At 43.5% G+C, this 25,875-nt stretch overlaps 3 protein-coding genes across 3 annotated transcripts; 2 read left to right on the forward strand and 1 right to left on the reverse strand.

The window, feature by feature from the left end:
- The first annotated feature begins 7,349 nt into the window (after nt 1-7,349).
- On the forward strand, nt 7,350-14,978 carry hgd (homogentisate 1,2-dioxygenase). The gene is made up of 14 exons (XM_071914755.2): nt 7,350-7,491; nt 8,914-8,985; nt 9,573-9,661; nt 9,931-10,036; nt 10,119-10,178; nt 10,274-10,365; nt 10,532-10,566; nt 10,672-10,751; nt 10,919-11,018; nt 11,287-11,411; nt 13,287-13,391; nt 13,699-13,825; nt 14,319-14,500; nt 14,682-14,978. Exons 1-14 carry the CDS (start codon nt 7,477-7,479, stop codon nt 14,823-14,825), a joined length of 1,332 nt encoding a protein of 443 aa, XP_071770856.2. The 5' UTR covers nt 7,350-7,476; the 3' UTR covers nt 14,826-14,978.
- A 642-nt stretch (nt 14,979-15,620) lies between these two features.
- ndufb4 (NADH:ubiquinone oxidoreductase subunit B4) lies at nt 15,621-18,471 on the reverse strand. Its single transcript, XM_071914756.2, has 3 exons — nt 18,285-18,471; nt 17,360-17,503; nt 15,621-15,777 (listed from the first exon to the last, which is right to left on the reverse strand). Exons 1-3 carry the CDS (start codon nt 18,459-18,461, stop codon nt 15,715-15,717), a joined length of 384 nt encoding a protein of 127 aa, XP_071770857.1. The 5' UTR covers nt 18,462-18,471; the 3' UTR covers nt 15,621-15,714.
- Nucleotides 18,472-18,621: 150 nt separating this feature from the next.
- On the forward strand, nt 18,622-19,551 carry LOC139923871 (sperm-associated antigen 16 protein-like). The gene has a single exon (XM_071914754.2). It carries the CDS (start codon nt 18,622-18,624, stop codon nt 19,549-19,551), a length of 930 nt encoding a protein of 309 aa, XP_071770855.2.
- Nucleotides 19,552-25,875: the final 6,324 nt, after the last annotated feature.

Consider the following 25,875-nt stretch of genomic DNA (forward strand, 5'->3'; position numbering starts at 1 on the left):
CACATCAAGGGACCAATGTTATGTCCAAGCTTTGTGCATTTGGTGACGTCTAATAATTGATCATATTGACCAAATGATGATATCTTGTTGTCGGTCATCATTCAGTCTTCCACTTGTCCTCAATTCATGTAGCAGATATACGCGGTTCTGGAAGTTTTGGTGGCAAATGACACTAGATGCAGGGACTTGGGCATAAGCTTTACTGAACTGACGCCCCTGATGCCTATCTGTTCCAGAGTGTACTGGGTTATAGCGGCTATTGCGTTGGGAAATTATCCGAGGCGTGCGCGTATTTACGCATGATTTCACCATTCCACAGATGGGTTGAGTTGGAGGAAAGATGTGAACGCTATTATCGATTGGGGGAACATGAGCCGCCTGTGAGGCCACTCTTAGATTCATTGCAGGTGGATAGGTCACCAAGCCGAGAGCGGCAATTTCACGGCCCCCATTGTCTCCCCTGATTACTGCTTTGATCACATGAATCAAGAGCTGGAGACTCTCGTAAGCCTACTGCCGAGTCCCAGAGCGCGTGTGCTGAAGAGGTACATCATCCTCATCATCACCATCATCATCATCAGCAGCATCACCATCATCAGCAGCATCATCACCATCACTATCGTCGCATGCATAACCATCATCACCACTCCTCCTCCTCCTCCTCCTCTTCTTCCTCCTCCTCATCATCATCATAACCATCATCATCATCATCATCATCATCATCTTCTTCTTCTTCGCTGGTTGACCATATAAGCCTGGGGTGCCTTGTGTTTTCATAGCCGCGTTGCCCTTTTATTGATTGCGTGCCTTCATTTTAATTCGATTGCGCGAGTGTCATAAATTCCGCAAGAATCATCCTGGTAATGAGATAATCAAAGTAATATATGCAAATCAGTTATCTTGCCAGCTTATCAAAACCGGAGTGCCCCCCCTTGAGTCTGAAGAAGTCCATTTATTCAGTTAGTGGCAATACCTTGCGCAAATGGCGCGATGCAAATGACAGTTGATTAGACTAAATTAAGAACCTCGTTTCTCCCTGACCTTGTCTGAGTTTTATGTAAATTCTTTTTTTCTTGCTTTAATGTGATAAAAATGCATTTTAGACCTTGGCCTTTATTAATCAGAACAATATTTTCCATGAGAGCAACAGTGGTCATCCTCAAATAACAACTTACTCTGTTTCTGTGTCTCTCTCTCTCTCTCTCTCTCTCTCTCTCTCTCTTTACCCCTCACTCTCTCAGTCTAAATCCCAGTATATCTTGACCCTGGGACAACCCCCACAGGGACAGAAAGTGTGCTGTTATAACTTCCTTGCTGTGGGGGAGTGTGCCTTGAAGATAGACTAGGTGTGTGTGTGTGTGTGTGTGTGTGTGTTCAGTGTGTGTGTCGCTGCATGTGTGTGCCTGTGTGAGTTTACACGATTATGTGTACTCATGTGTGTACCATAACATATTGTCTTAGGGGACAGAGAGAGTGCAGTTGAGACTTCCTCTCTGTGGGGTGTGTGGGGCCTGTAGATGGGAAAGGAATAAATCCAATATAGATTGCAGGGCTGCGCTGCCCCCCGCTGGGGACCCTCAGACTTGCAGGCCAGGATCGAAGTGCTTTTCTCCCCCTAAATTGGCCTGAGAGGCCGCGGGAGCAGCCGAGCTACACCCCCAACACTGGGACTGCCTACGACCTAATGATGGTGCTGGGGACAGACACACACATACACACACATACACTGAGACTCACGAGATATGTGTGCGCGCACACCCACACACAAACTCACACACAATCACTCACAGATTGATATAACATTAGTCACACACACTTGCGGTCACACACTTGTGCGGAGCACGGTCAAACACACAGACATAAACACACCCTCTTCGTTCTCTGGTGCTGAACACACTCATTCCTTGTCCAAAGACCATTCACCTCAAGTTTCCCTCTTCACATCTCGCACCACCCCTCCAAACTACCTACCTAAACTACAGATTTAGAGGCATCCTCTCCATCGGTCTTCTCGGTCTAGTGGGAGGGGGGAATAGAATAACTGGCACCACACTAAGTTTCTGGACTGATACACAACCCTGCCCCTCGGTTCCCCTACGAGGAAAACACTACTAGCACCGATGCCATTATGCTTCCCTCCAAAACACCCAGCCACCGCCATTTTGGTCCTGACCGGGGAGCTAATTCTATTTGTGATGAGGTGTCTGATGAGTTGCTGGGTAGGATCCAGAGCCAGCGTGACAGTATATCCTATAGGCAGACATTTTGGCTCGACTTGCCTCATACCAGCTCACAGGGCCACTGCAGCTCATCTCCAGAGGGTAACAGGTTGCAGAGGTGAATACGAAGATATATTAGACAGCCATGCATACATATTCACAAGCTACTCCTTTGTCAAATTGACAGCTTGAAATGCTTGGTTTTCAGGTGCTTACATGGTTTGAGTGGTATATTATTTTAACAGTGCTAGTGATTGAGCTGCTATAGCTTTGCAATGCTACTACCATCCAATATATCTTCTCCTATGTATAATAAATACAGTTACATAACCTACTTTTGAAAACCATTCTACAGCAATTTTCTCCCTCCAGGAAGAGGGAGCGTCTCCCTTCGAAGCAGATTCTATTATTTTCAATATTAGCGAGGAAATTGAGTGACCTACAGTGCTCCAAACATCCTTTCTGTTCACATCTGTGTCCTCTGCTACAGGTGTCCTCCTGCTCTCTCCAGCCTGCAGAGCCACGTCTCATCACGCAGTATTGTTGTTGTACATCTGCAGCTCTTCTCAGGCACTCATCGCCCTCTATACTTCCTGCTCCTTCCTTGTCCGCTGAGACTTCACTTACCTTCGCCGCGCCATCTCACTCACATCCCCGGTCTCCTTCTTTCTGTCTTCTCTACTATTTTCCACTTTGCCTTTTCTCCCTTTCATCTTTGTCACGCCTCTCCTGTCTCTTGAGGCTGATACACCCTTCACCTTGTTGTCTTCAGTCCTGCACTTCCATCTGTGCTACAGTATATCTCTGATGTTTTCCTTACATCATCTAGGCTGTTGATAGCTGTTTTCAGGTCTTGTTTTGCTTAAAATATCTTATTTGTGGCTGCACATAAAGCAACAACTCACTCTCATTTGGAGATGGTAATATACCTGTTGCTATTCATGTGCATTATGCTCCACCGTTATTCAACACATACAAACAACAACAGAGAAATACATACTATACTTATTATCTTGCATGCAAAGACAAACACATATATGCACATAGGCCACAAACAGACACAATAAAATCCCTTTTGACATCAATAATTGGTAAATCCTCTGATTAACTTGTGAGAATTGTCCTTAGAGTGCTTAAGTAATTGTGTTTGTGTGTGTCCTTTTTTTATTGCATGCACCCCCCTCTCTTTAAAGCACATCTTTATAACCAAGCAATTCCAAAGCAATTTTCTCTGTGGGAGGAGAGTGTAATTTTCTATTCTGTGACACTGTGATGTGTAAGAAACTGGGAGCCGGCGCTAAAAGGCGTCTGCAGTGTGTGTCTTGGTGTGGGTGTGAACCGCTTTAATGGCCAACGCGGGGCGGGTGGCGGCGGTGGTGAGCGGGTGCATGTCAGGAAGGCCATCATTTAACGACTCCCAAATAGTGCCCTCCTCGTTAGAGCTATCGTCGTGGAAACGCGAGGCTGTGAACCAGGAGAGCACCACACGCTGCAACAGTCTTTTATCTTCATATTAAACCATTTGCATAACATTACCACGATAGATAGGATTCAGGAGATACTCAACGTACTCAGGGGGAGAGGGAGAGAGAGAGAGAGAGAGAGAGAGGGAGAGAGAGAGAGAGAGAGAGAAGTCACAGGAGACACAGAGAGGGTATACTACATGTCCTTGCAAATCTAATCAGCGTTAAATGGAGCTGTCAAATGTGTGTGTGTGTGTTTCTGTGTGTGTGTGTGTGACTGTGTGTGTGGTACTGGATAGCTTATGTCAGGAGTCATTTAACATTAAACTGCAATAGTGTGTAACAGGGCTGTAATTACAAAATCCAAGCTATCCGTTGTGTTAGATTTGACACCAAAATACAGCAGTTATCTATTATTGATACACAAGATCAGGCCAGGTGGGAAAACTTCAGAAGTCCGGTACACTTCTGCCCTTCAAAAGAAGTTCACAGTTAAGTTTCAGTGTTTTTTTCTGTGTTTCCTTGGTGTGTTTACCAAATCATACATAGCTGTAACTGACTGCAAAATACAAAGATTTTTTTGCTTAGTATGCTTAGTTCAGTTCAACATCAACCTATAATCTATAATGTACTGTTTTGTTTTGCTTTGCTTTGCGTCTAAAAGAGTATATCTGATGCCTGCTTTTTCCCTGCTAAATGCTCCGTCCAGCAGTCTGTATCAATATAAACTGTACACAGACAAAAGGATTACTCATTACTGTGGAAGGAAAATAGATGGCAGGAAAGTGTGTAAATTCCTGCTAATTTGTTGCTGCTACTATTCAACTATTCTGTGTTGTTGTTTTTTTAATCAAAATGACACTTGATTTTCATATAAATTCTAATCTGGGTAAATGTAGCTTCTGTGACAAATAGGCAAATATAAACCCTTGCTCTGTCTCAGGTGAAAGCCTTCTTTGCCCACTATAACTCCAAGTATTTGGCCAGATATTTCCTTTAAGGGTTGATCAATCTCTTACAATCCCTGGATGAATTATGAACCATAACTGTTTTGACTGGCTGTGATGTATGTATAAATCATATCAGATGTTCAGTCTCAATACGCTTTTTAGCCACAGCCCAGGATACTCTGATAGAGTGTGTAATACATTGTTGGCTTAGCAAATGACTCATGACAAGCCAAAACAAGCTAAACATAAACTATGTCACTCTCTCGCTGCTCTGCGTCGTATTGTTCACATGGGTTCTGCAGTAGTGCGTTCTCACTGAGCTAATCTTCCTATTGATTTCAGTGAAAGTTTTAGCATTGCAAATGCAGATGAATTATGCATTATCTATGTGAAGTATATTGGCAGTGTGAAGACTGGTAATTTTGGGCTCCTGGGTTTTAGCTTGGAGCCTCAACATTGAGTTAATCAATGTGAAGCAAAATTGTGCCATTGATGTTCATATGAAAACGTCATGTGAGCTGTATATAACCAATGAGATTATTACTCAACTGTTATCCTTGACTCACTTGGACAGAAACCTGTGAGGAGCATTTTTAATTTACAGATTTGGAGGTTGGAGGGAACTGGAACTAGAAATTCATATGCTTCAGTTTCTGTCTGAAACACTGGGCCTATTACATTATTCTGTGTCTCTGTGTGAACATTAACAACACAGAGAGTCCTCAGCCTTGGTACCATCATGTGGGCTAGGTCAGGCCTAAGGTCAGGGTAAAAAAAATAGAGGAAAAGGGGTGGGAAACGAATATCTTCAGTGTGTGTGCCTGCGTGTGTGGTATGTGCCAGCATGTGTGTGTGTGTGCGTGTGTGTGGGTGTGTGCATGCAAGCATGTGCTATGTCTCCATCTGTGTTTAAAGGCTAAATGATGTCATCACATCACAGAAGGATAGGTGTGTAAGTGTGTGTGTGTGTATGTGTGTGTGATTGCTTGTTTATGCATATATATGGGGATAGATTGTGTGCCAGGTGAGTTTAAGAATACCATTTACCATCAAGCCATTGAGTCCAGCAGGCATCTAATAACAAAGCATTTATGGCCCACTCACGCATGCATAGATATAACTGTCGGTAGGCAATAGTCTCCTTTCTCCCATCTACAGCTATTTCTCTCCGTCTTAAAACACACAGGCCCCATCCGGATAGGACCCAAATACTCTAGAATTCTATCATCAAACTCGGGGACGAAATTAAAATCGTTCATTTTCTTTCTCCATACAAGGAGCAGATCAATTTCCGGAGACTGGGACGTGATATTTTCCTGCCATTGGGCTTTCTCGTCTTTGGCACAGCACCCTGACTGCCTGCCAGCGGGGGGCCCGGGCCTGACTGCACGCCTCGCCGGAGAACAGTTACTTCTGCCGCGCCGAGTTTATTTGCGCCTCGCTATGAGAATTGCCATCATTTACCCTTCCCCAACACCTCCCAAAAAGAAAAGAAATAGACAAGAGGGGAATCGAGGCAAGAATGAGAAAGGGGAAATTGATTCTTTTTGATACATGCTGCATGGGGGACATTAGATACCCCTAGTTTGACCATCTATTTCGAAAAATGAACTGAATAAATTTTGCGTAGGGTAATGCGGGCCTTTTGGAGGCCTCGCTGTTGTTCATATCAAAAATCAATTGCTTGCTGGCCCGTATAGTGCAGCATTCAGAGGACATCCAATGAATAATGTTGGTTTTAAGAGAAATCAATTAATTATGCAGCTACATGAATGATAACTCCCTCCAAATAAAATGGTAACTCAGCACGTGTTAAGCATGACAAAATTAAAGACAGCTTGATGACCTCAGAGCATAAAATCCAAAGGGGAATGTAGCCTGCAATGGACGCTGCTTTCATCAAGAGGACAAATAAGGCTCAGATAAACATTTCACTTTCAGAATAAAAACCGTGTAGCCTAATCTAAAAAAAAAAAAAAAGGGTAAGTATTAAATTGTGCAGATTTATTCATTAGGCTATGTGTGATAGAAATAGACCTAGATGTCATGGGTTCGTTTGTTTTGCAGTAAGTCGGGACGTGAGGATGTGCATGAAGGCACTTCTGTTTGCACTAGCAGTCACCGGCATAGTCAACACATGACCTTCATGAAAGATCACTGTAATATTCATACAACATTCCTATAGGGACTTATAGTGTGTCTGTGGTACTCCAGAGTGAATTTATAGTGACAATATTTATATTTTTTTATCTCCGATAGTAGATCACTATAATATTCCAATAGGGACCTAAAGTGTGTCTGTTGTAGGTCTAATCAATAGTGAATTTATGGTGACCTTATTGTACGTAATGGTATCACTATAATATTCCTATGATATTCCTATAGGCACTGATATGTGTGCTGTTCTAAAATAGGACTAGGCCTATAGGCTATAGTTATTTTTCGCAACCTGTGAAGCTGTGGCCTTTTCTGTCCTATTTGCTACCTGTATCATTGCACCCAGAGTTTTAAACTGTAGTCTTGTGTCTTGTTTGTCTTGGCAGCTACACTGGCCCTTGTTTGCGCACATTTTGGCCATCCGACCCGTCCTTTCCCCTTTGCAAGAGACCCCACGGTTGCGTCACGGACCATGTCTAGGCTTAATTAAAGCCATATTGGGAAAGAGTATAAATCCTACCCCCTTTTCCACTCACTTCATAACGGAATGCAAGCGTCGTGCAGTGGATGTTGGTCGAAGAGCACAAGTTAAGAGTCAGACGAGGAAATAAGTTAATTTTTAACCAGCAATTTACAGGACACTGAAGCACTTTTACAACTGCGAGAAAAGTTACTACAGACAGCACAATGGCTGGACTTAAGGTAAGGCAGTATTTCCTCTGTCAGAATTACTTACGAGTCCTTCAGCTTTGCCTCTCCCTATACTGCCCAAAAAGTTTCAAATTAAGAATAATGTGGCATGGTGAATGAAAGTGCAAACTTGCTGTAATGCCCTAATATTTAGAGAATAGAGGAAAAGAGTAATTAATCTGTAGATGTACAGCTTTTCTGCACCGGTTTTAAAGGTAAAGCCTAATATTGGACCATCATATCTGCAACAGCAGGCAGACCGGCTTACTGAAGGGCGGTGTTCCCCTCAGACCAATCAGAGCGCTGCATTCAGCAGCTGCCCAGATGTGCTCTAGCGCTGCATGCGAGGTTTAAAGGAGGCTGAAATTGCAATGCAAAACATCTGAAAAACTTGTTACATTACTTTCGTCTAGTATTGGCTGTGTGTAGATTATTTCACTTGTTTCCAACGCAAATCATCTTTTGTCAAGAATATCCTTGAATCAAAGCGTCATTTTCTTGACATTAGCTACTTGAATTATCTGTACTATTGTTCTGCCTTGTTTCAAAATACTGACACTTATACGTAGAAAATCCCTGAAACACGTGAAACTGCATTGGAAAAAAGTGGAATTACCTCACCCCATTGGCAGAATGTTTGACTTTAAGAAACGTGGGATTTTAAGAATGAACGTGAGACTAAGTGACTGGTTACAACGGACAGTTGTTGCAGTGTAAAAGTTGCGCCAAATATTGGACGTTGTGTTTTGTTGCCTGCCATTTTTCTGCCACTCTAACACGAAATCAACACGCAAGTTAAATGAAATCCTACTTTACATAACCACCTTTCATGAGGGACGCAGTGGAATCTCCCAAACTTTTACGCACGCACTCTGGAAGCACTGTGTAGACACATGAACGCGCACATATGGGAGTCATACCCTGTGTTTTGCAGACCAGCAATGACTCAGCACGATTCCTTTAGTTTGCGTTATGTGCCAAGTTCATGATGTTCTGTGGCAGGGAAGAAGTCAGGGCTGGAGTACAATTCAGTGCCTTGGCTTAGGCAGCGTAAAAATCCTATCATAATTCAAATATTAGATAAAAAAGTACCGTGGAGGTGGGGGGTATTTACAATTTGCTCAAAGGTAATTAGTCTGTTTCTCTGCCACAATAACAAAAAATATTGGATGGCTGAGAGGGGGAAATTGGGCATAACTACAGTTTGTTTTATCATAGATCTAATATTTGAATCAATATGACAACAATTAACAGAAAGACAAGCCTTAATGACAAGCCTTCAAATTTAATTATAACCAGCATGAACACATTTATCCTGCATTAGAATGAAGCTGCATGGTGTATTCATGATTTCTTTTTTTTTTTCTTTTTTTTCTTTTTTCAATTTAAAGTTGCTGTTAACTTGATTGTTAAGTGTCTGTCTGTCTTCTCCAGTACATGAGCGGTTTTGGCAATGAGTTCTCTTCTGAAGACCCTCGCTGTCCGGGATCTTTACCCGAGGGACAGGTAACACACACACACACACACACACACACAATCTCTCTCTCTCTCTCTCTCTCATGCATGCATGTTCACATTCACACTTGCACAAGCACACACACACACCAACACATCATGGGTTGCTTGATTTGTTCCATTTCTTTAATTTTGTCCTAAAGTAGATTACATTAAATACTTAGTAAAAAGACTCTTCCACATGTTTCACAGAGGAATAACAAATCTGACCTCCACTCTTGAGCTGGCATTCCCATTCCCTCACTACAGCCACAATTTAGTCCTCACATCTTGACTAATTACCCTCTGTGTCCCACGTGATTGCAAAAAACGCAATCAAATATGAGTTCATATGCACACACAAGACAAAGCCCACCAAATCCCTAATTTTGGACCCTGCCCTGTATCGTGATTAGATGCAGAAATACAAAACTACTCTTTACCTTTAGACAGACCTCTCTCCTACACTGACACATCGCTATAACAAAGTGAAACCAAGGGAGGAGAAAGGTCTGGCTATGAATAATTGAGTGACAACAAAATATACACACAACATTCACATCCTGTCTGAACACCCACACTGTGCTGTGTCTCCACAGAACAATCCTCAGGTGTGTCCGTACGGCCTCTACTCTGAGCAGCTCTCCGGCTCTGCCTTCACCTGCCCGCGGCCAGCCAACAAGAGGAGGTATCCATCCCTCTCTGGCACTTTCATGAGCCCGGTTTCCACTACAAGACCAAACAGAGCTTACCCATTCTGTATCTGTGTCCCCTAGAACGTGTGTGGTTGATTCTTGTTGTCGCTTTTGCCAGCTTTCAAATGAACTAATAGGTTTTTGGATCCAGTGCTGTTTTAATTTGCCCCAAACCCCATAGTGGAAAATACAGTTGTTCAATATTTTTAAAAGTAATGTTGCAGCCGTTACATGTGTGCTTGGTCCTTTTTCTCTTCTCCAGCTGGCTCTACCGCATCCTGCCGTCCGTCAAACACAAGCCCTTCACCCCAGTGCCTTGTGGACATCTAACAGAGAACTGGAACGAAGTGGAGCCTGATCCTAACCAGGTACAGACATAGATAGATAGATCCTGTAAATGTATTGTACTTGGTGAATAAAGTGATTTTGACTCTGAGGTTCCTCTCACAGATGCGATGGCTGCCCTTCACTGTTCCTAAATCCTCAGAGAAAAAAGTGGACTTTGTGTCTGTAAGTGTGACCCAGCGGTTTCTTTCTTTCGTACGGACTGCCTTATTTTGAGGTTCCTCGTTCACTGATTGGGATTGTCTGTCTGTATCTCGCAGGGACTCCACACTCTCTGCGGGGCTGGGGATGCCAAATCTCGCAATGGGATTGGCATTCACGTGTACACCTGCAACACCTCCATGGTAGACAGGTGTGTGTTTGTGTGTGTTTGTGTGTGTGTGTGCATTCACGTCCAGTTGAAAATGTGTCCCATCATGTAACAAACAGATATACTTTAATATTTAAACTGGCTATAAAACCCTGGGGTCTATGTTACACTTTGATTTTCTTTTCTCTTTTGTTTTTTCTTGTTTCAGGTGTTTCAACAACTCAGATGGAGACTTTCTGATTGGTGAGGAAAACGACTGCGGATGTTTCTGCTGAGACGATCGTAAGAGCGATGATGGCTCAACCCTCACTCCTCTTTCTCACTCAAATTCTCTTTCTCTCTCTCCAGTTCCCCAGCAGGGTGAGATCCTGATCACCACAGAGTTTGGAAAGATGATGGTTGAGCCCAACGAGATCTGTGTCGTCCAGGTGAAGTCTACTTTTTTCCTCTGTCCTGTTTTCACAGAACTATACCATCATTTCTGTGTCTGTCCCCTCCTTTCTAAGCAACTTTCTAATTACTTGGGACGTCCCGTATTTGATACATGACCGCACTATATTTCTTCTCACCACCACTTTTCTTGTGTGCACTCCAGCATGGGATGCGGTTCAGTGTGGATGTGTTTGGAGCAACCAGAGGCTACATACTGGAGGTGTATGGAGCCCATTTCGAACTCCCTGACCTGGGACCCATAGGTGCGTACAAAAATCCTCAAAATCTGTACACCAACCTTTTCACTTCAGTTTCTTGTAATAGCCTCTTGTTTTCTTAATTGGTTCATACCTTGCTCCCCAAATCTAATGGATTTGATAATGATTTATTTATTTTTTTTATTTTATTTTTTTTTAATTTTTTTTTTTAATTTTTTTTTTTATTTTTTTTTTTTAAGTTGGACAGTCAATGATATTTGTTGTGTGTGTGTGTGTGTGTGTGTGCCTGCGTTTGTGTGTGTGTGTATTGCAGGAGCCAATGGCCTCGCTAACCCTCGGGACTTCCTGAGTCCAGTTGCATGGTACGAGGATCGCAAAGTGGCCACAGGTTACACCGTCATCAACAAGTACCAAGGGAAGCTCTTCGCCTGCCAACAGGTGGTTCCCTGACCTTTCAGTTTGTGTGTGTGTGTGTATCTATCAGTACACTTACATCTAGGTGTGTTACTCCTTTGTGCATTTTGAACCTACTACACCACAGGATGTATGACAGGGGCGTACCCATATGGGATACTCGCCCTATTTGTTTGCTGCAAAAGACACCATCCGACTGCAACAATGACTAACAAGAAACTGTCCATGCGAAGCTTATGAGCCATTAGCTGCTCCTGCCGACTGAATTGCCATCCCTGATGATTTAATATGGAATCGTTAGCTGTTCTCATTCAGCAGGCTTCCGCCTCGACTCCCTTATGAGTCTTAATCACTCATAATTAGTTAACGCATTCTGGAGTTACAGACAGCGTACCTTTATCGCTTTGCATGGTAGGAAAAACCTTTCCCGAGTTAAGCATTAATTTCAGCATATTTCACTCGGGGAATGATTTTCCCCCACTGAAACGTCCTGTCGGGCGCGTAATTGGATCGACTCATAATGGCTGACAGGAGTTTTTTTTTTTTTTTTTTTTTTACAGAGACAGGGAGGAGGTGGGAGGAGAGGTTGTCGGGGGTGGGGGGAGGCGGGTGGGTGGAGGTAACCGTGGAAACCATGTCAGACCACACTGTCATTATTCATTGTCGGAAATACACAAGGGCAGGATACCGTCTTTTTGTAGCAAAACAAACACTTTTTCCTTGCTCTCTGCCCCTCGATACCCCCCCCCCATCCCCATTCCTCCTTTTATCTGTTGGGGGTCAGAGTTGGAGGCTGGTGGCTGCACCTGACACTCTCTTCCTGGTGTCCACCCCTCCCCGAGCCTGGAGGGTGGGGCTACTGGGGTAACATGGAGGAAAATAAGGGGGGACGCGGGCCTCATCTCAGGGAAGATGCTGCTGCCGTCTTGTCCTGCTGTTCGGTTCCCCCGCAGAGCGCTGAAATTGCTCAAATTAACTTATTATTTGCTTGACTGGGCCAATATGTTTGTGTTTTGTGTGCGTGTGTGTGTGCAAGTGCTTCCTCCCCCCAATCTCTCTCTTCATTTTAATCGAGTGTAGTGGAGTTATCACAACTGAATGTCCAAGAGATTACCTGCGTTGGGTTCCCCAAAACACCTTTGTGTACGGCAACTACTTTGTTTGTGTGTGTGTGTGGTGTGTGTGTGTGTGTGGTGTGTGTGTGTAAGCGTTTGTGGGTGTATATTGGTTATATAATGTGTGTGATTGTACTTATGCACGTGTGTATCCCTGCTTATGTGTGTGTGCGGTTTTATTGTGAGGGTGTATTAAGCGTGTAGTGTGTGTTTTGTGTGTGTGTGAGCGTACATGGGTGTGTGTGTGTGTGCGTACATGTGTGTGTGTAAGGTGCATATAGGTCACTCTGGAGGCTGCTTGAGTTGTAATGAACTATATTGATTTTAGAGCTGCTGTTGAATGTCTCTTTCGCAGTGACATTATCAGAACAGAGAAGCTATATAAAATTGCTGTGGTTTTAACAATCAAGATAAAGAAATATCTCTACACACGCACTGTAACTGCTGCTCCCTCCCCATCGCTGCGCTGCTGTGTGCGTCAAAATGCTCAAAGTTTGGGAAAGTTTGATTGTGAAGCCAATTACCCCATAATGCCTGGAGCCTTGTATCACAAAGAACAGGGGGAATGAAAGAGAAAAAAAGAATGAAAGAAAGCACACCCTCTTTCACAATCAACCCTTTTCATTACGACCAGGGTTTTTTTTTCTCTTTATGTCATGAAGTGCTCTGTCTGGGAATTTAAGATTACAAAGACATTATTCATTGTTCCTTTTTCCCCCCTGAAAAGCCTTTTGTGTTTGTTGCTTGGTAGACTAGTCTTATTTGTGTTGTTCTGTGTGTGTAGGATTTCTCTCCCTTTAATGTTGTAGCCTGGCATGGGAACTACACGCCGTACAAATACAACCTGGAGAACTTCATGGTCATCAACTGTGTGGCCTTCGACCATGCGGTGAGAGTCATGGCATACTTAAACACACAGACATACACACGTTCACGAAATTGTTGAATGTACACACATACGCATAGTTCTAAATATACGTAAGCTTGGGTTCATTATACTTGATGATGAACCCATGATAATTCAGTCACCTCAGGTGGTGGATTGGAAAGTTTTCTCCAAAATGACAACACTGAAAAACCCAGAATGCCTTGAAAAAGTTATTGAGCTGATTGAATAAGTGAACAAATTAATCTCTCTCAATACACAAACACACCCTCACAAATCACATGTTGTCCTACTTACAATCGACCTGCAGGATCCCTCCATCTTCACTGTGCTGACTGCCAAATCCACACGGCCAGGTGTGGCCATTGCCGACTTCGTCATCTTCCCCCCGCGCTGGGGCGTGGCCGACCACACCTTCCGTCCGCCATACTATCACCGTAAGACCGCAATAACACACTTTGCTTTAACTTGAAAGTGTTCTTTGTTTACTTGTTGCAGGAGACGAGTGGTAGACTGTCATACAGGTGGAAACAAGCATTGTAAGAACAAGCTCGGTGGGGTTATTTGGCTGCCATTTCCATCAGACCCAGATCAAATTCTGTCTAGTGAGGGCAATTTTGCTCAACTCCAGAATGAAAACAACCAACCATGAGCAAGGCGACACAAAAATTTCCATTCTTGCATGTTTCTGACCACTGGGCGTACTGCAATGTCACCCATCAAGCGTCAAAGACAGTAGCTCATATCAATCAACCTGCTATACTTTTCAACTGAAGCACTACCGCACCGCCTCAACACCTTTTGTCTGTTTTCACCATAGACCTTTATGGCCATCTAGTGGATATTGGTGTTGCACATGCTCCCTCTTAGCTTGTGTTTAAAGCACATTGTACAGCGCTGCATCACAGCTCCCCCTGTTTGTGACTCTAGGGAACTGCATGAGTGAATTCATGGGTCTGATCAAGGGCCACTACGAGGCCAAAGAGGAGGGCTTCCAGCCGGGAGGGGGCAGTCTCCACAGCTTGATGACCCCACACGGCCCTGACGCCGGCTGCTTCGAGAAGAGCACCGCTGCCAGTCTCAAACCAGAGAGGGTGGCTGAGGGAACCATGGTAAAATAAATTAAGTTCCAAAGTCGACAGAAGTAGCAAAACTCATACACCATAAGCGTTTTGATTTGATTTCAACACTTTCTAGAGCTGATCAGCTTGAACTCGATACACATTCCAACCCAAAGGTGAAGACCTGCTGAACACCAGAACAGTTTGTAACCTGTAATTTTCTTTCCCTCAGGCTTTCATGTTTGAGTCGTCCTTCAGTATGGCAGTGACCAAGTGGGGTCTAGAAACGTGCCAGAGGCTGGACAAGAGCTACTACCAGTGCTGGGAGCCTCTCCGCAGTCACTTTAACCCCAACTGGAGGCCCAGCAAACAGTAGACAGACAGGATATCAACAGACAAACCGGAGAGGAGGTCATTCCTATATGCAAACAGTAAAGTGACACAGATGATGTTTGGATCAAGTACCCGCATACAGTTGTTATATCAAGATAAAAAACCCTCATTTTACTTTATTAAATGAAATTCCATCTTGTGTCTTTGAACTTGGCTTTCTTCATGTCATTTCAGTTGGTCTGTTTATTAAACTACGCCAAGATAAAAGTGATTAATTCTATGCAGACCTTTAAGGTGGGACTTGCACGAGAACCAAAAATCTGATCAAACTTGTGTGACCGAGATCTATTTTTTCCCCATGTTCGAAATAAAAAAACAATCATATGTAGGTTACATGATTAATTTTCTTTTTATAACCTTTATTGATCCAGGAAGATCTGCTTGGTAAAATCCTGCTTCACTCGTACAGTGACACACCACCAGTCTCCTACCATTGAATAACTACACTGGAACAGTTTGGTAGTCTCATTCTCATTCACTTTACCTGTCCAGATTTTCATAGCTGTGGCCAGGGCTTCGAGCTGGTGATGTTACTGTCACCAGCATCCTTCTCTAACACTTAGGCTACCCTGGCCCCCCAAATTTAAAAAGGCTTCCTGCTCCTGTGTAAATCCACTCAAAGTCTGTTTCAGAGTTAAACCTTACTGCCACAAAGCCTGCAGGTCAATATGTAAGTCTATCTTATGGTTCCATTACAGTAAATTGTGAATGCATTTCACAATTTCATGTGCTTTTTTCCACCATTCACTATTTTGTAATAGCAATCAAAGCCACTTCATTGGTTTTTGACAACATATTTTTATTCGGTCAATAATAATTATACACACTGGCATTATCACTAGAACATATAGGTGGTCTGTATAGATTAGAGCTCATGATGACAAACTGAACTTGCGCTCGAGGGTCCCAGCCTTGATCTTCTCCTCCTTCTTATCCTGGAAACAGATGACAAAGAGACGATTTAGTACAGTTGCCATAGCAACAAAGTTATATCACCTACACCCTCTTCACCCTTCTAGACATTTTCTCGACTGAATGTTTTATAAATGAGCGTTTTATGATTTTCGTGCCTTTTTTTCCTCCCAATGGAGAGAGAGCCGAACATGATAGCCCAGCAGTCTGACAATTGCACCAAAGTCTCGCTGACATTTCTATTGGTAAGGATTTAGAGGGTGAATCTCCATGACAATAGGGGAGAAAATGAAGGCAGGCAGCATTTCAGATGAAACATTCACTTCTAATGTGAATGGAATGGTGGAAAAGAACAAGACCAGATCAACTGAGCGACTACAGTCCTCAACTATATAGCTTTTCAGAGGTCTAAGAGACCCATGCATAACCCAGTATCAAATTTTCATGGTAAGATCATCTTGCAAAAATATCCCTGTAAATGGCATTATCAAAGTATCAACATGAGCTGTGAAAACTGCTATTAGAGCCAAAACATGGTAAAGCTCCCTCACCGTTTCTCACTGCAAAATGCAATTTTTGTTACTTTTCTTTTTAAATCTTCACATTTGTACATTGCACACTGCCAACTGCAATGGTGTAGTTTTCACCATTACTGATAAGCTTACTTTTTGCCCTAACTGCTATTGCATCAAGTGCAAGCATTAGACATTCAGTACGTTCATTAGATGGAAGAGAGGCTATGCAAAATAAAATGGCTCATGACAACAGCAGCACCGTGCTCCACCGTGTTCATGTCAGTTTGAAAAGTTAGCAATCATGGTAGTCACAGTAAAAGAAATTTGATGGTAGTGTCACTTGTGGTTTGTAAAGCATTTGCATTATATAGTGAAATGTGTATGACGGCTCAACTTAACTTAGGAGTGATTGATAAGTTTAAATTATTAAGACAAGATAAATCACTGACGCTTTGACAACTAATTCTCAGCTCGGCACTGAAGTCTAGTCTAGTCTAGTCTTGTTTATTTATATAGCCCTTTATCACAAGCATGTCTCAAAGGGCTTCACTTAGCATCATATACAGTACATGTCATATACATACTACACTATATATGTACACTGAACAGTTGCCAAGTAGAGAAAACGACAGTAGTTAGGACACATGAGAGAAAGCTCTGGTAGGTGGCAGCCAGTGGTTACTAAGATTAACTTCATGGTCTTTTGTCTTTCTTTTGTCTCCTTTTTGTCTTCCTTGGTTCTGGTTATAAACACAGGATTTGCTATTGACCTCCATAGTATTTAATATATATGCTTTTTGCCAAGAGATGGTGTAGTTGTTAAACCTGCTGCTTCTGGAGCCACAGTTACATTCACTGGCTGAGAATAAAAACTCGTTACAACCTGTGTCTCACCCACTCTGATGCAATCGAAGCTTTCCTACTATCCAAATAAGCAGGAAAATAGTATGGGGGGTGATTGTCCTATCTCAAAAATTATATGTATGGCTTGGTCAAAGTCAAGCTTTCTGTCCTAGATTGTAAATGGTGAGAAATGAACGACCCCAGATATGTCCAGAAAGGAGAGAGTGCAGTGCGTCTTGTCTCATACCCTGTCTGTCTTGAAGGTGTAGTAGAGGGCAAAGAGAGGTACAACTCCAAACAGAGCACCCAACAGAGATGTCTTGTTTGTGGGCCTGAAGTGGGGGTAGGGGTTGGTGCGCGCATATACCCAGCGTGTCAGGGCAGGGTCTTCCTGTAACGACAAAACAAACAGGTGAAACTTCACTGATCCCCCCTGGAGAAACTGAGTTATTGCAGCAGCAAAGAAAAAGATAATAAAGATATGAACAGAACAAATACAACGTATTTAAGATAATACAACACATTACTACAACAAAAAGAGCAGACTGAAGATAATATAATAAAAATCAGGCTGATACAGAACTCCTTGGATCACTCACTATGTTGACTACAGCAAATTGACAAGTCAATAGCAGTTAAATTTTGGTGTTAGAATACAAGACAGTGTTACCATTTGAAGAATCTATGTGAATGACAATAATCACAGTGGACTAATGCAGACTGACACAAGAATTGTTACAACTTTTGTGTGTGTGTGTGTGTGTGTGTGTGTGTAGGGGGGAGCTGGGTTTCAGGCCTTTACACTGGAGGTGACAGCTGATACCAGGGCAGCTAACGTTGGAGACTAACCTCTTCTGAAGTCCCATGGTGCTGGTAACTGTCACTAGTGCTGCTTCTACTACCAATACCGGTTTCAAACTAGCCTACTCACTGGGCTACTCACAATTCAAGAGCACCTACGTTACAACTTTGCTACCATCCATCCAATTATGTCAGTGTGCACGTTAACACATAAATACCGATAAAACATGGGCATTGAACTCTAAAACTAGTTATTTTATATAATTATGCTGGGTCTAGTAGTCAATTTTAATGTGTTCTGACTTGCTTCCATTAGCATTTCAGCAAATAGCCTGAGCCATCTTGAAGGGGGCTCTGACATTGCCACTTACAATGAGCTCTTTTCTATGCGGGTTATTGAGCTGCATCTGGTATTGCCTCTTCAGATTCGCTCGAATTGCTGCCCTGTCCTCTTCGGCACGTCGCTGGTCCGGCGAAAGGTTGAAATATTCATTTGGATCCAATGTTTTTGGCCGAGTGGCCAAGGGCGCCTCTCGATAGTCCGCCATGATTGTTTGATGACGGGCAGACAAACGTGAACTCGAAAAATCTCGCGTTGAAAGTCTGGCAACGGTAGTAGCAGCAGCAGCAGCGGAAGCCGTCTGGTATCCATAGCAACATCAAACTTTTTCTCGCTACACCGGTATCAACTGAGCGCTAACTCCAATAATGACCACAACATCCAAAAAACAAGAAGCAGATTCATTTTATCATGAGCCTGTGATGATTCCGGCGGACGCTGATGATGACTTTCAGTATGAGGAAGTGGCTATAGAAGACGACTGGAGCTTGACAGAGGGAGAGGAAGACCTGGAGGCAACGGTGAGAGCTATCCAGGACCGGGCAGAGGCCAGCGCCCCTGCTGCCGCCAGACTGGACTCAAAGCCCCCTGCCTCAGACCAGCCTGAAGCGGTGGACGACTTCTTACGCAACTTTCTCCACAAAATGGACATGGCAAACACGTTGGATTGTTTTCAAACTGAGTGGAACGAGATGGTGCAGAAAGGGCTAATAAATACAGAGCGGGTCGGCTTGGTGCCAGCTGTGTACATCCAGAACCAGCGTCTGGACAGCGAGTTGAAAAACGCGCAGCGGGAGAGGAAGGAGTACCAGCTGGCAGCCTCGGCCGCAGCAGAGACACTGCTGAAGGTCCAGAAAGCCAGGGATTTCCACCGCCTGCAGCATAAGCGAGTGGTTCAGGAGAAGAACAGGCTCATCGAGGAGATGAGAAAGCTGAAGGTGCATTGCGCCAGCCATGAACCAGCAATAAAGCAGATGAATGAAAAATACCAGACTGTTTTGAGGCAGAAGATGCTGGTGAGTTTGGAGAGGGACAAGGCGTTAGGCCAAGCGACCCGCCTGCAGGCAACTGCCCCTCCTCCCTCACACATCCCCTCCTGTATTGGTACAGGTGAAGAGGGTCAAAGCCTCAAACAAGACAGGGGAGTCAGGTGTGAGAGAGACAACCCATCCAAAGAGCCAGCCAAGATCTCCAGACACCCCAAGGATTCAGATGCTAATGTTCCCACCAAGGCCAAGACAGCTTCCCCCACAGCGACACACTCAAGGGAATTTCTTCAACCTGATGCGGCCTACTAAGGTTAGCCATATTCTACTAGATATAATTGCCTTATTATGAATTAGTTATTATCTCAAAGCTTCCTCAAGTGGTAACCAACTGTAGAAGCTTTGGGAAATACCAGAGGGAGATCTGATTGCTGCATGGGACGGTCCCACCGACTGGCCGTCTGGGATCAGCTTCCACCCCGATGAGACCAAACAGGGCATCACAGGGGGGGGAGAAAGGAGCCTCTGTATCTGGGACGTCTGCCTGAGCCAGCACCAGTCAGTGGATACTCATGTTATTTTAAGGTTTTGTTTTTATTCTCTGCTCTCTAAAGCCACTGTGATGTGTGCTCTTTTAACTTTCCTCTGAATTTTGACACATTTGGCACAGATATGAATATGTAGGTTATAGCAGCCTGATGGTTCCTCTTTCCTGTCTGTGTATATTTAGGTGTGGGACCTTCAGAGCGAGCGGTGCCTCTCTACCCTGCATGGACACAACGGCTCAGTCTACAGCATGGATTTCCTGTCTTCCTCCAAGACCAAAGATCCTGTTGGATGTGGGATGGACAGTTTTTTGAAGAAGATTCCTGTCCAGATGGTTGGATCCCCAATCAGACCTCCCTCAAAATAAGCAATAGCATTCCATCCAATGTTTCAGAGCTTGCTTGTATTATCTCTAAAGTAGCGTTACTGTATTTTTTTATAGCTTCCAATAAAAATGAAAAGGTACTTTGATGGTGAAGCTCTCATTGTAGTGTTGTTGAGGTTTAGAGACAGATCTAGAGATGTGAGATATAACCACAAGAGGGCGATCTCAGTCAGGTTTTGGTTACTGCTGAATGAATATCAAAGATCTCTGAACAGAACAGGAATCAGTAACATCAGGAGCCGTGTGCTGAAGAGCACTCAAAGACAAAGCCATGTATTGTAAAGTACCAGTCCCATTCCTGCTCATAAGATAGTTCACTAATGTTTTATAATATTAAATTATACACACTGCAATACATACTGTATTTTTAACATCGCTTTTTTAAGGTGAGGATTCAGACGATAGAAATACATAATGGAAAATATATGAAAATATATTGAAAATTTAGTCTGTTTACAAAAAGATGAAAACAAAATGTATTTATTGACAAAAGGTAACCTAAAAATAATCATGCATGTGCACTAAAATCCTAACATTTCCACCCTCAACCATCAGAAGACACTGCTATTAGGCAGCAATGTCACCAGGGAGAGTTTTGGGTGGGAATGTGCCACTATCAAAGGCGGGCAGCAACTTTATGGAACAAATTTCAACTAGGTGAGAAGCCATTTTATTCATGACATTTTTTGGGTATAATATTTTCCTGTGGGTGGTTAGAGCAAAAACACTGGGTTTGAGTTTAATAGGCAGAGGAAATCCTGATATTGCCAAAGTGTACAGAAATGCAGTATTGCTTTCCCTCACTCTAACAAGGCTAGTTCAACTGGTAAGACCGTTTGATTGTTTTACTTTTTACTCAGCTGGAGTGATGGAGTTTGGCTGTTTATCTGTCATTTAGATGCTAACAACCAGACGGTTCAGTAAGGCCAAACTGTCATAAATCCTGTTCACAGAGCTGTCAGCATGTCAACTGGATTATGTGATATGGATGCAGCTTCTCTCTCTCTCTCTCTCTCTCTCTCTCTCTCTCTCTCTCTCTCTCACTTCATTCTTCAGCTATAGAGAGCTCTTTGATCAGATCAGGTCCAGCTACAGTATGTGTGACCAGATGATTTATTGTCCTCTCCAGACCCCTAAAGCACCACCCGCTCTGCAGTTTTGAAACAGCCATTTACGACTTCAAAATTCAATGTGAGACCACACTCTCTGGCCCACCAGCCTTCTCTCTCCATAATGTTCAGTAAGAGATTTAGCTTTGAATGAAATATTAATGTGTTTCCGCCCTGGCTGGCACCTGTTAGACCTTGTGGACTTGGAGCTGAACTTGAGAAAGCCTCTGCACTATGAGCACAGGAGCCATAAAAAGTAGTTTTCTTCTCTTAAACTTTCTTTCCTTATAACCTACTTCTTTCACTCAACTCCTGCTCCCCCCTCCGTTTATGTCTATCCATCCACAGAACATTTGACATTTTGTTCTTTATCACACATCAATGATGCTGAGTGACGTTTATTGTGACGCACTCACTATGCAAACCCTTTGTGCGCAGATAACGGGAGGATTAGGATGTGATGGAGATACAGAGGCAGGCACAGACAGAGAGATAGAGAGGGAATGAAAAGGGGATGGAGAACTTCCGTTAACAGTCTGTGCTACCTTTTTAAGACTTCAAACCCGCTAATCATTGCCAGGAATCAGAAGTCATTTTTCGCCGTTTTTAATCTCCCAAAATGACTTCTACTTTTGTGTCTGTCTTGGAAAGTGGAAGCAGGTCCCGTTTCCCAATGTAAGCTAAAAGGCTCCTTGTTTTTTGCAACAATGCCTCTAACTTTATGTGGTTTGTAGACTTAGTGACGATGAACTAAGGTGTCATGCTGCTTCTTGAAGATTCCATTACCTTGCTGCCTGAGAAGATTGTAATTCAGGAATTTCATGTTTCTTCCCACCCTTGTTTTAACCTAATTGCGCCCTGTATAATGCCTTTACAGTTCAATTTTCACAAACGTCTACAAAGCTAATGAGGCGGTGGGTGGAGGCAGGAAGTTTGGCATTTCCAGCCAACACTTTTATACCACCCAAGCCCACATTACCTTCACCATGGTCTGAGGAGCCATGCAGCTCTCTAAAGCCCTGGGCTGATTAGGATTCCTCCCCTGCCTGCCTGGCTCCCTGCGCTGCCCTCTCAGTTCCTCTCTCCTCTCTCTCTGACAGGCCCTGTCCACTTCACCGCCCACCGCGACCTTGGTGTCGCAGCAAAGAGAAAGAAGAACGAAGGAGAGAAAACTCGCATGCCATCACTCTTGGCTCGGGCCTGAGCAGTACTCTCTCTGCATCCTTCCATCTGTCTATATCTCTGATGGTTTCTCTCTCTCTCTCTGTGCCTCTGCATCTGTATCCATCTCTCTCTCTCTGTTTCTCTATTTCTCAATCTGTCTCCCTGTTTACCTGATAACCTTCCACGCAAAAGTAAACAGTGATTTTCCTCGGTCTTTGAATTCTGAGTGTAACACCACAATATGGGCATGTACGATTCAGAGAGAGTTACCGCTCATATTCGTCAGCCATCTTATGTGATGGCTTGGCTCTTTCTCTGAGATATATTTTTCAAGAAACGCTGCTCTCTCAATTCTCCATCAATTCTCTCAGCCATCTTATTCTAATCTATAGCTATGAAATTGATTCACGCTGTCTGGGAGTATTCCCTTCTTAATAAATCAGTTTTCTGTGGACCCATATAAGTGGGCAGCAGGTCAAACTCAGCAGTATTTTCTGCTTTAATGTACTGAGCAGGGCAGAGATTGGCCCATAGCAGTGACTCAGCAGGCATCCATCATCTTCAAGGAGAGCCACGCAGATGAATTCTCCAGAAATGGAATTGACCGAACGTTGTATCTGCCTTTAGCCATGCTCATCTCAGCGCTTGGCGTTTACGTCAATCTTCAAAATGTTTGTGGTAATATTCTGCATTTCACCTCAAGCAGCTGGAGCGTTTATTGCTGTGGGACTACGAGACTGATATTGAAGGTTATGCGGACTCCTGGTGGGTGTGTCCAAGGAGACCAGCACCTAATATTTTGCTGTTGGCATGTGAAAACCCTGCAATTTTGCTAATATACTTGTTTTAGCTTCCACTAGGGGTTGAGAAAATTCTACGACCCTTGGGCCCTTTCAAATCCCATTGGATAAACTGAAAAATGCATGGTGGTCTAGCTGAACTGAAAACTTGACATTTTGGAGATAAAAAGGGTTTCATCCAACAATGAAAATTGGCAACAACATCATAGCAGCCTATAATCTATATGTAATGCATACATTCTTAAGTATGAGGCACTATAGCATCAACATGTGCACAATATGCTCCTGATTACATTTTTGTTATGGCAGATTTTTTCAATGAGGCTATTGCTGAAATATGGCTACAGATTTATCCTAAATTATGCTTAGTGTCAATGCTGTGACATTATTAGACTTTTGTCATCAGTGACAAAATGGAGGTGTTGCAGGTGGCAGACTGTCACAGGATGTGCAGACCAAGGCTTTATTTATAATAAGAGCCTGACAGTGCCAAGAAAAGTCAATGAATTCTGTGTAGGCCTATAAATAAGCCTCACTCTGTCATACACGTTGAAAGGTCAGCAGGCTGATATATTGCGCTCACATCACAACATCGTTACTGAGGAGGTACACACATCACACATGTGTGCATCCAGGCATGTACTCTTTCTTTCTCTCTCCCTGTCTCTGTCTTTTCTTCGTTAGGGCTTGAGTGATGTGACAGGCCAGGGCCGCTGTGACAGGAGTTAGAGGAAGTTTTGACAGGAGGGTTAGGGAGGCTGTTTGGTGGAGGTGATGTCAGGCCGGAGAGGAGCGACACGAGGCGAGGGAAGACAGCCAACGCCCTGTATCTGATCTGATAGGAAATGACAGGAGATGAAGAGAGGGGGCCAAATTCAGCCTGACGGCGTGACCACAGTCTGAGGTCGGGGGACCAGAGTATAGACGAGGGGAGCCGCTGCAGGAATACTGAGCAGAGAATACCTCACTTCACCTGTCATTCAAAAATATATGATATCTCACCTTAGAGAAAGTCCTTCAGTGGCTACAGTACTTGACTTTAAGATCTACCAGTTTAATCAAGTCAAATGAATGGCATTGCAATACATATTGTGGTCAAAATAAAGGAGACAATACAAAGTCCTTTGACATTGAATGGCTCTGAAAAGGTTTGGGGTGCGTTTGCTACAATAGAGTCAATCCAATCATCCTTAAAGGGCCTGGGAAAATTCTAACCAGTGCTAACATAATTCTTTCTGACTGCCTTCATCCCATAATGCATCTTTTTCTTAATGGGAGCGGTGTTCTTCGGGATGAGAATGCCCCAGTCAACAAGACATGAGTAGTTCCACAGTGGTTTCAAGTGCATGACAATGATGTTGAGTGCATGCCAAAGCCTTCCTAATAACATCTAAACCCGAACCGAGCATTTATAGGAAATCCTACAATGGCATCGCACACGTTGTTTCCTACCGCGATCTTATAGATGGAGGGCTTTGAAATCATTTTGTTAGTAGTGATTAGCATCAACTTCTGCTCTCAAGGGGATGAGTAAACCAAAAGCATCCCAGAAATAGTGTTACACCCAGCCGCAATCACTGCAAGAAGTCTATAAGTGTTCCCTTCATCTTGACCGTACATTGCAAGTGCCAGATGTCCAGATTGTTTCAAGACTGAAGCTTAATTTCACATTAAACATCACCATAGGAAATGGCTTTGCCTGTTGAGTACAAATGCAATCTGTAGTTCAATCAGTGTGATTACAGTGTGTTCATGCTGTTCCAGGTGGACTCTGGACATCACTGCAATGTTTAATGTAGCTGTGAAATGAACACACAGCTTTGTACATGGGAGTGTGGTGCATACATGTGTGTATGTAATTTTGCTGTTTGGGATGGATCTGTTTGTGTGTGTGTGTGTGTGTGTGTGTGTGTGTGTCACTGATGCACACGCACTGTGCCTTGTTCCATCAGGTCATTGACCAAGGAGATTTTCCCAGGATGGCCCAAGGCTACAGTCAGTCAGTGATACCCTGCTGGCAACTGTCACAACAGCCTCAGTGTGTGTGTGTGTGTGTGTGTGTGTGTGTGTGTGTGTGTGTGTGTGTGTGTGTGTGTGTTGTCTCAGCAGTAGAGATGATAGCAGGGGGGCCTGCTGAGGCTTCCTCTCTCTTGTTGCTCCTAAACAGGAATAATAGCATCTTGATCCTCATCAAAGCCTCATTGTTGCTTCAGAGAAATCTCAGCCTGATAGAAAAAACGGCATCCTGGGTTGGACTGTCACAGTGAAGACAGCAAGACAACACACACACACACACACACACATACACACACACACACACACCCAGCTAAGTCTGGTTACCTGAAGACTGGCTCGCTGGCTCAGGACGTTACACTTGTCTATATTCTCCCCATTCTCTCAGAGGGAGCTGCTAAAGCATATTTAGCATCAATTACGCACTTCAGGGAGAATGTCACGTGTGTGTGTATATATAACATGTCATTGTGCTATTTTTACCCTTCAAGTGTTTGTGTCTGTAAAGCCATAAAAATGGCACTATGAATACGTCATGAGCGGAAGGCTTTGATCACTGAATGGGTGGAGGATGAGTCATATCATCCTATTTAGATTGCCTTGCACTTTTACACAGGCT

Source organism: Centroberyx gerrardi, chromosome 22 (assembly GCF_048128805.1).
Source record: "Centroberyx gerrardi isolate f3 chromosome 22, fCenGer3.hap1.cur.20231027, whole genome shotgun sequence".
NCBI lineage: Eukaryota > Metazoa > Chordata > Actinopteri > Beryciformes > Berycidae > Centroberyx > Centroberyx gerrardi.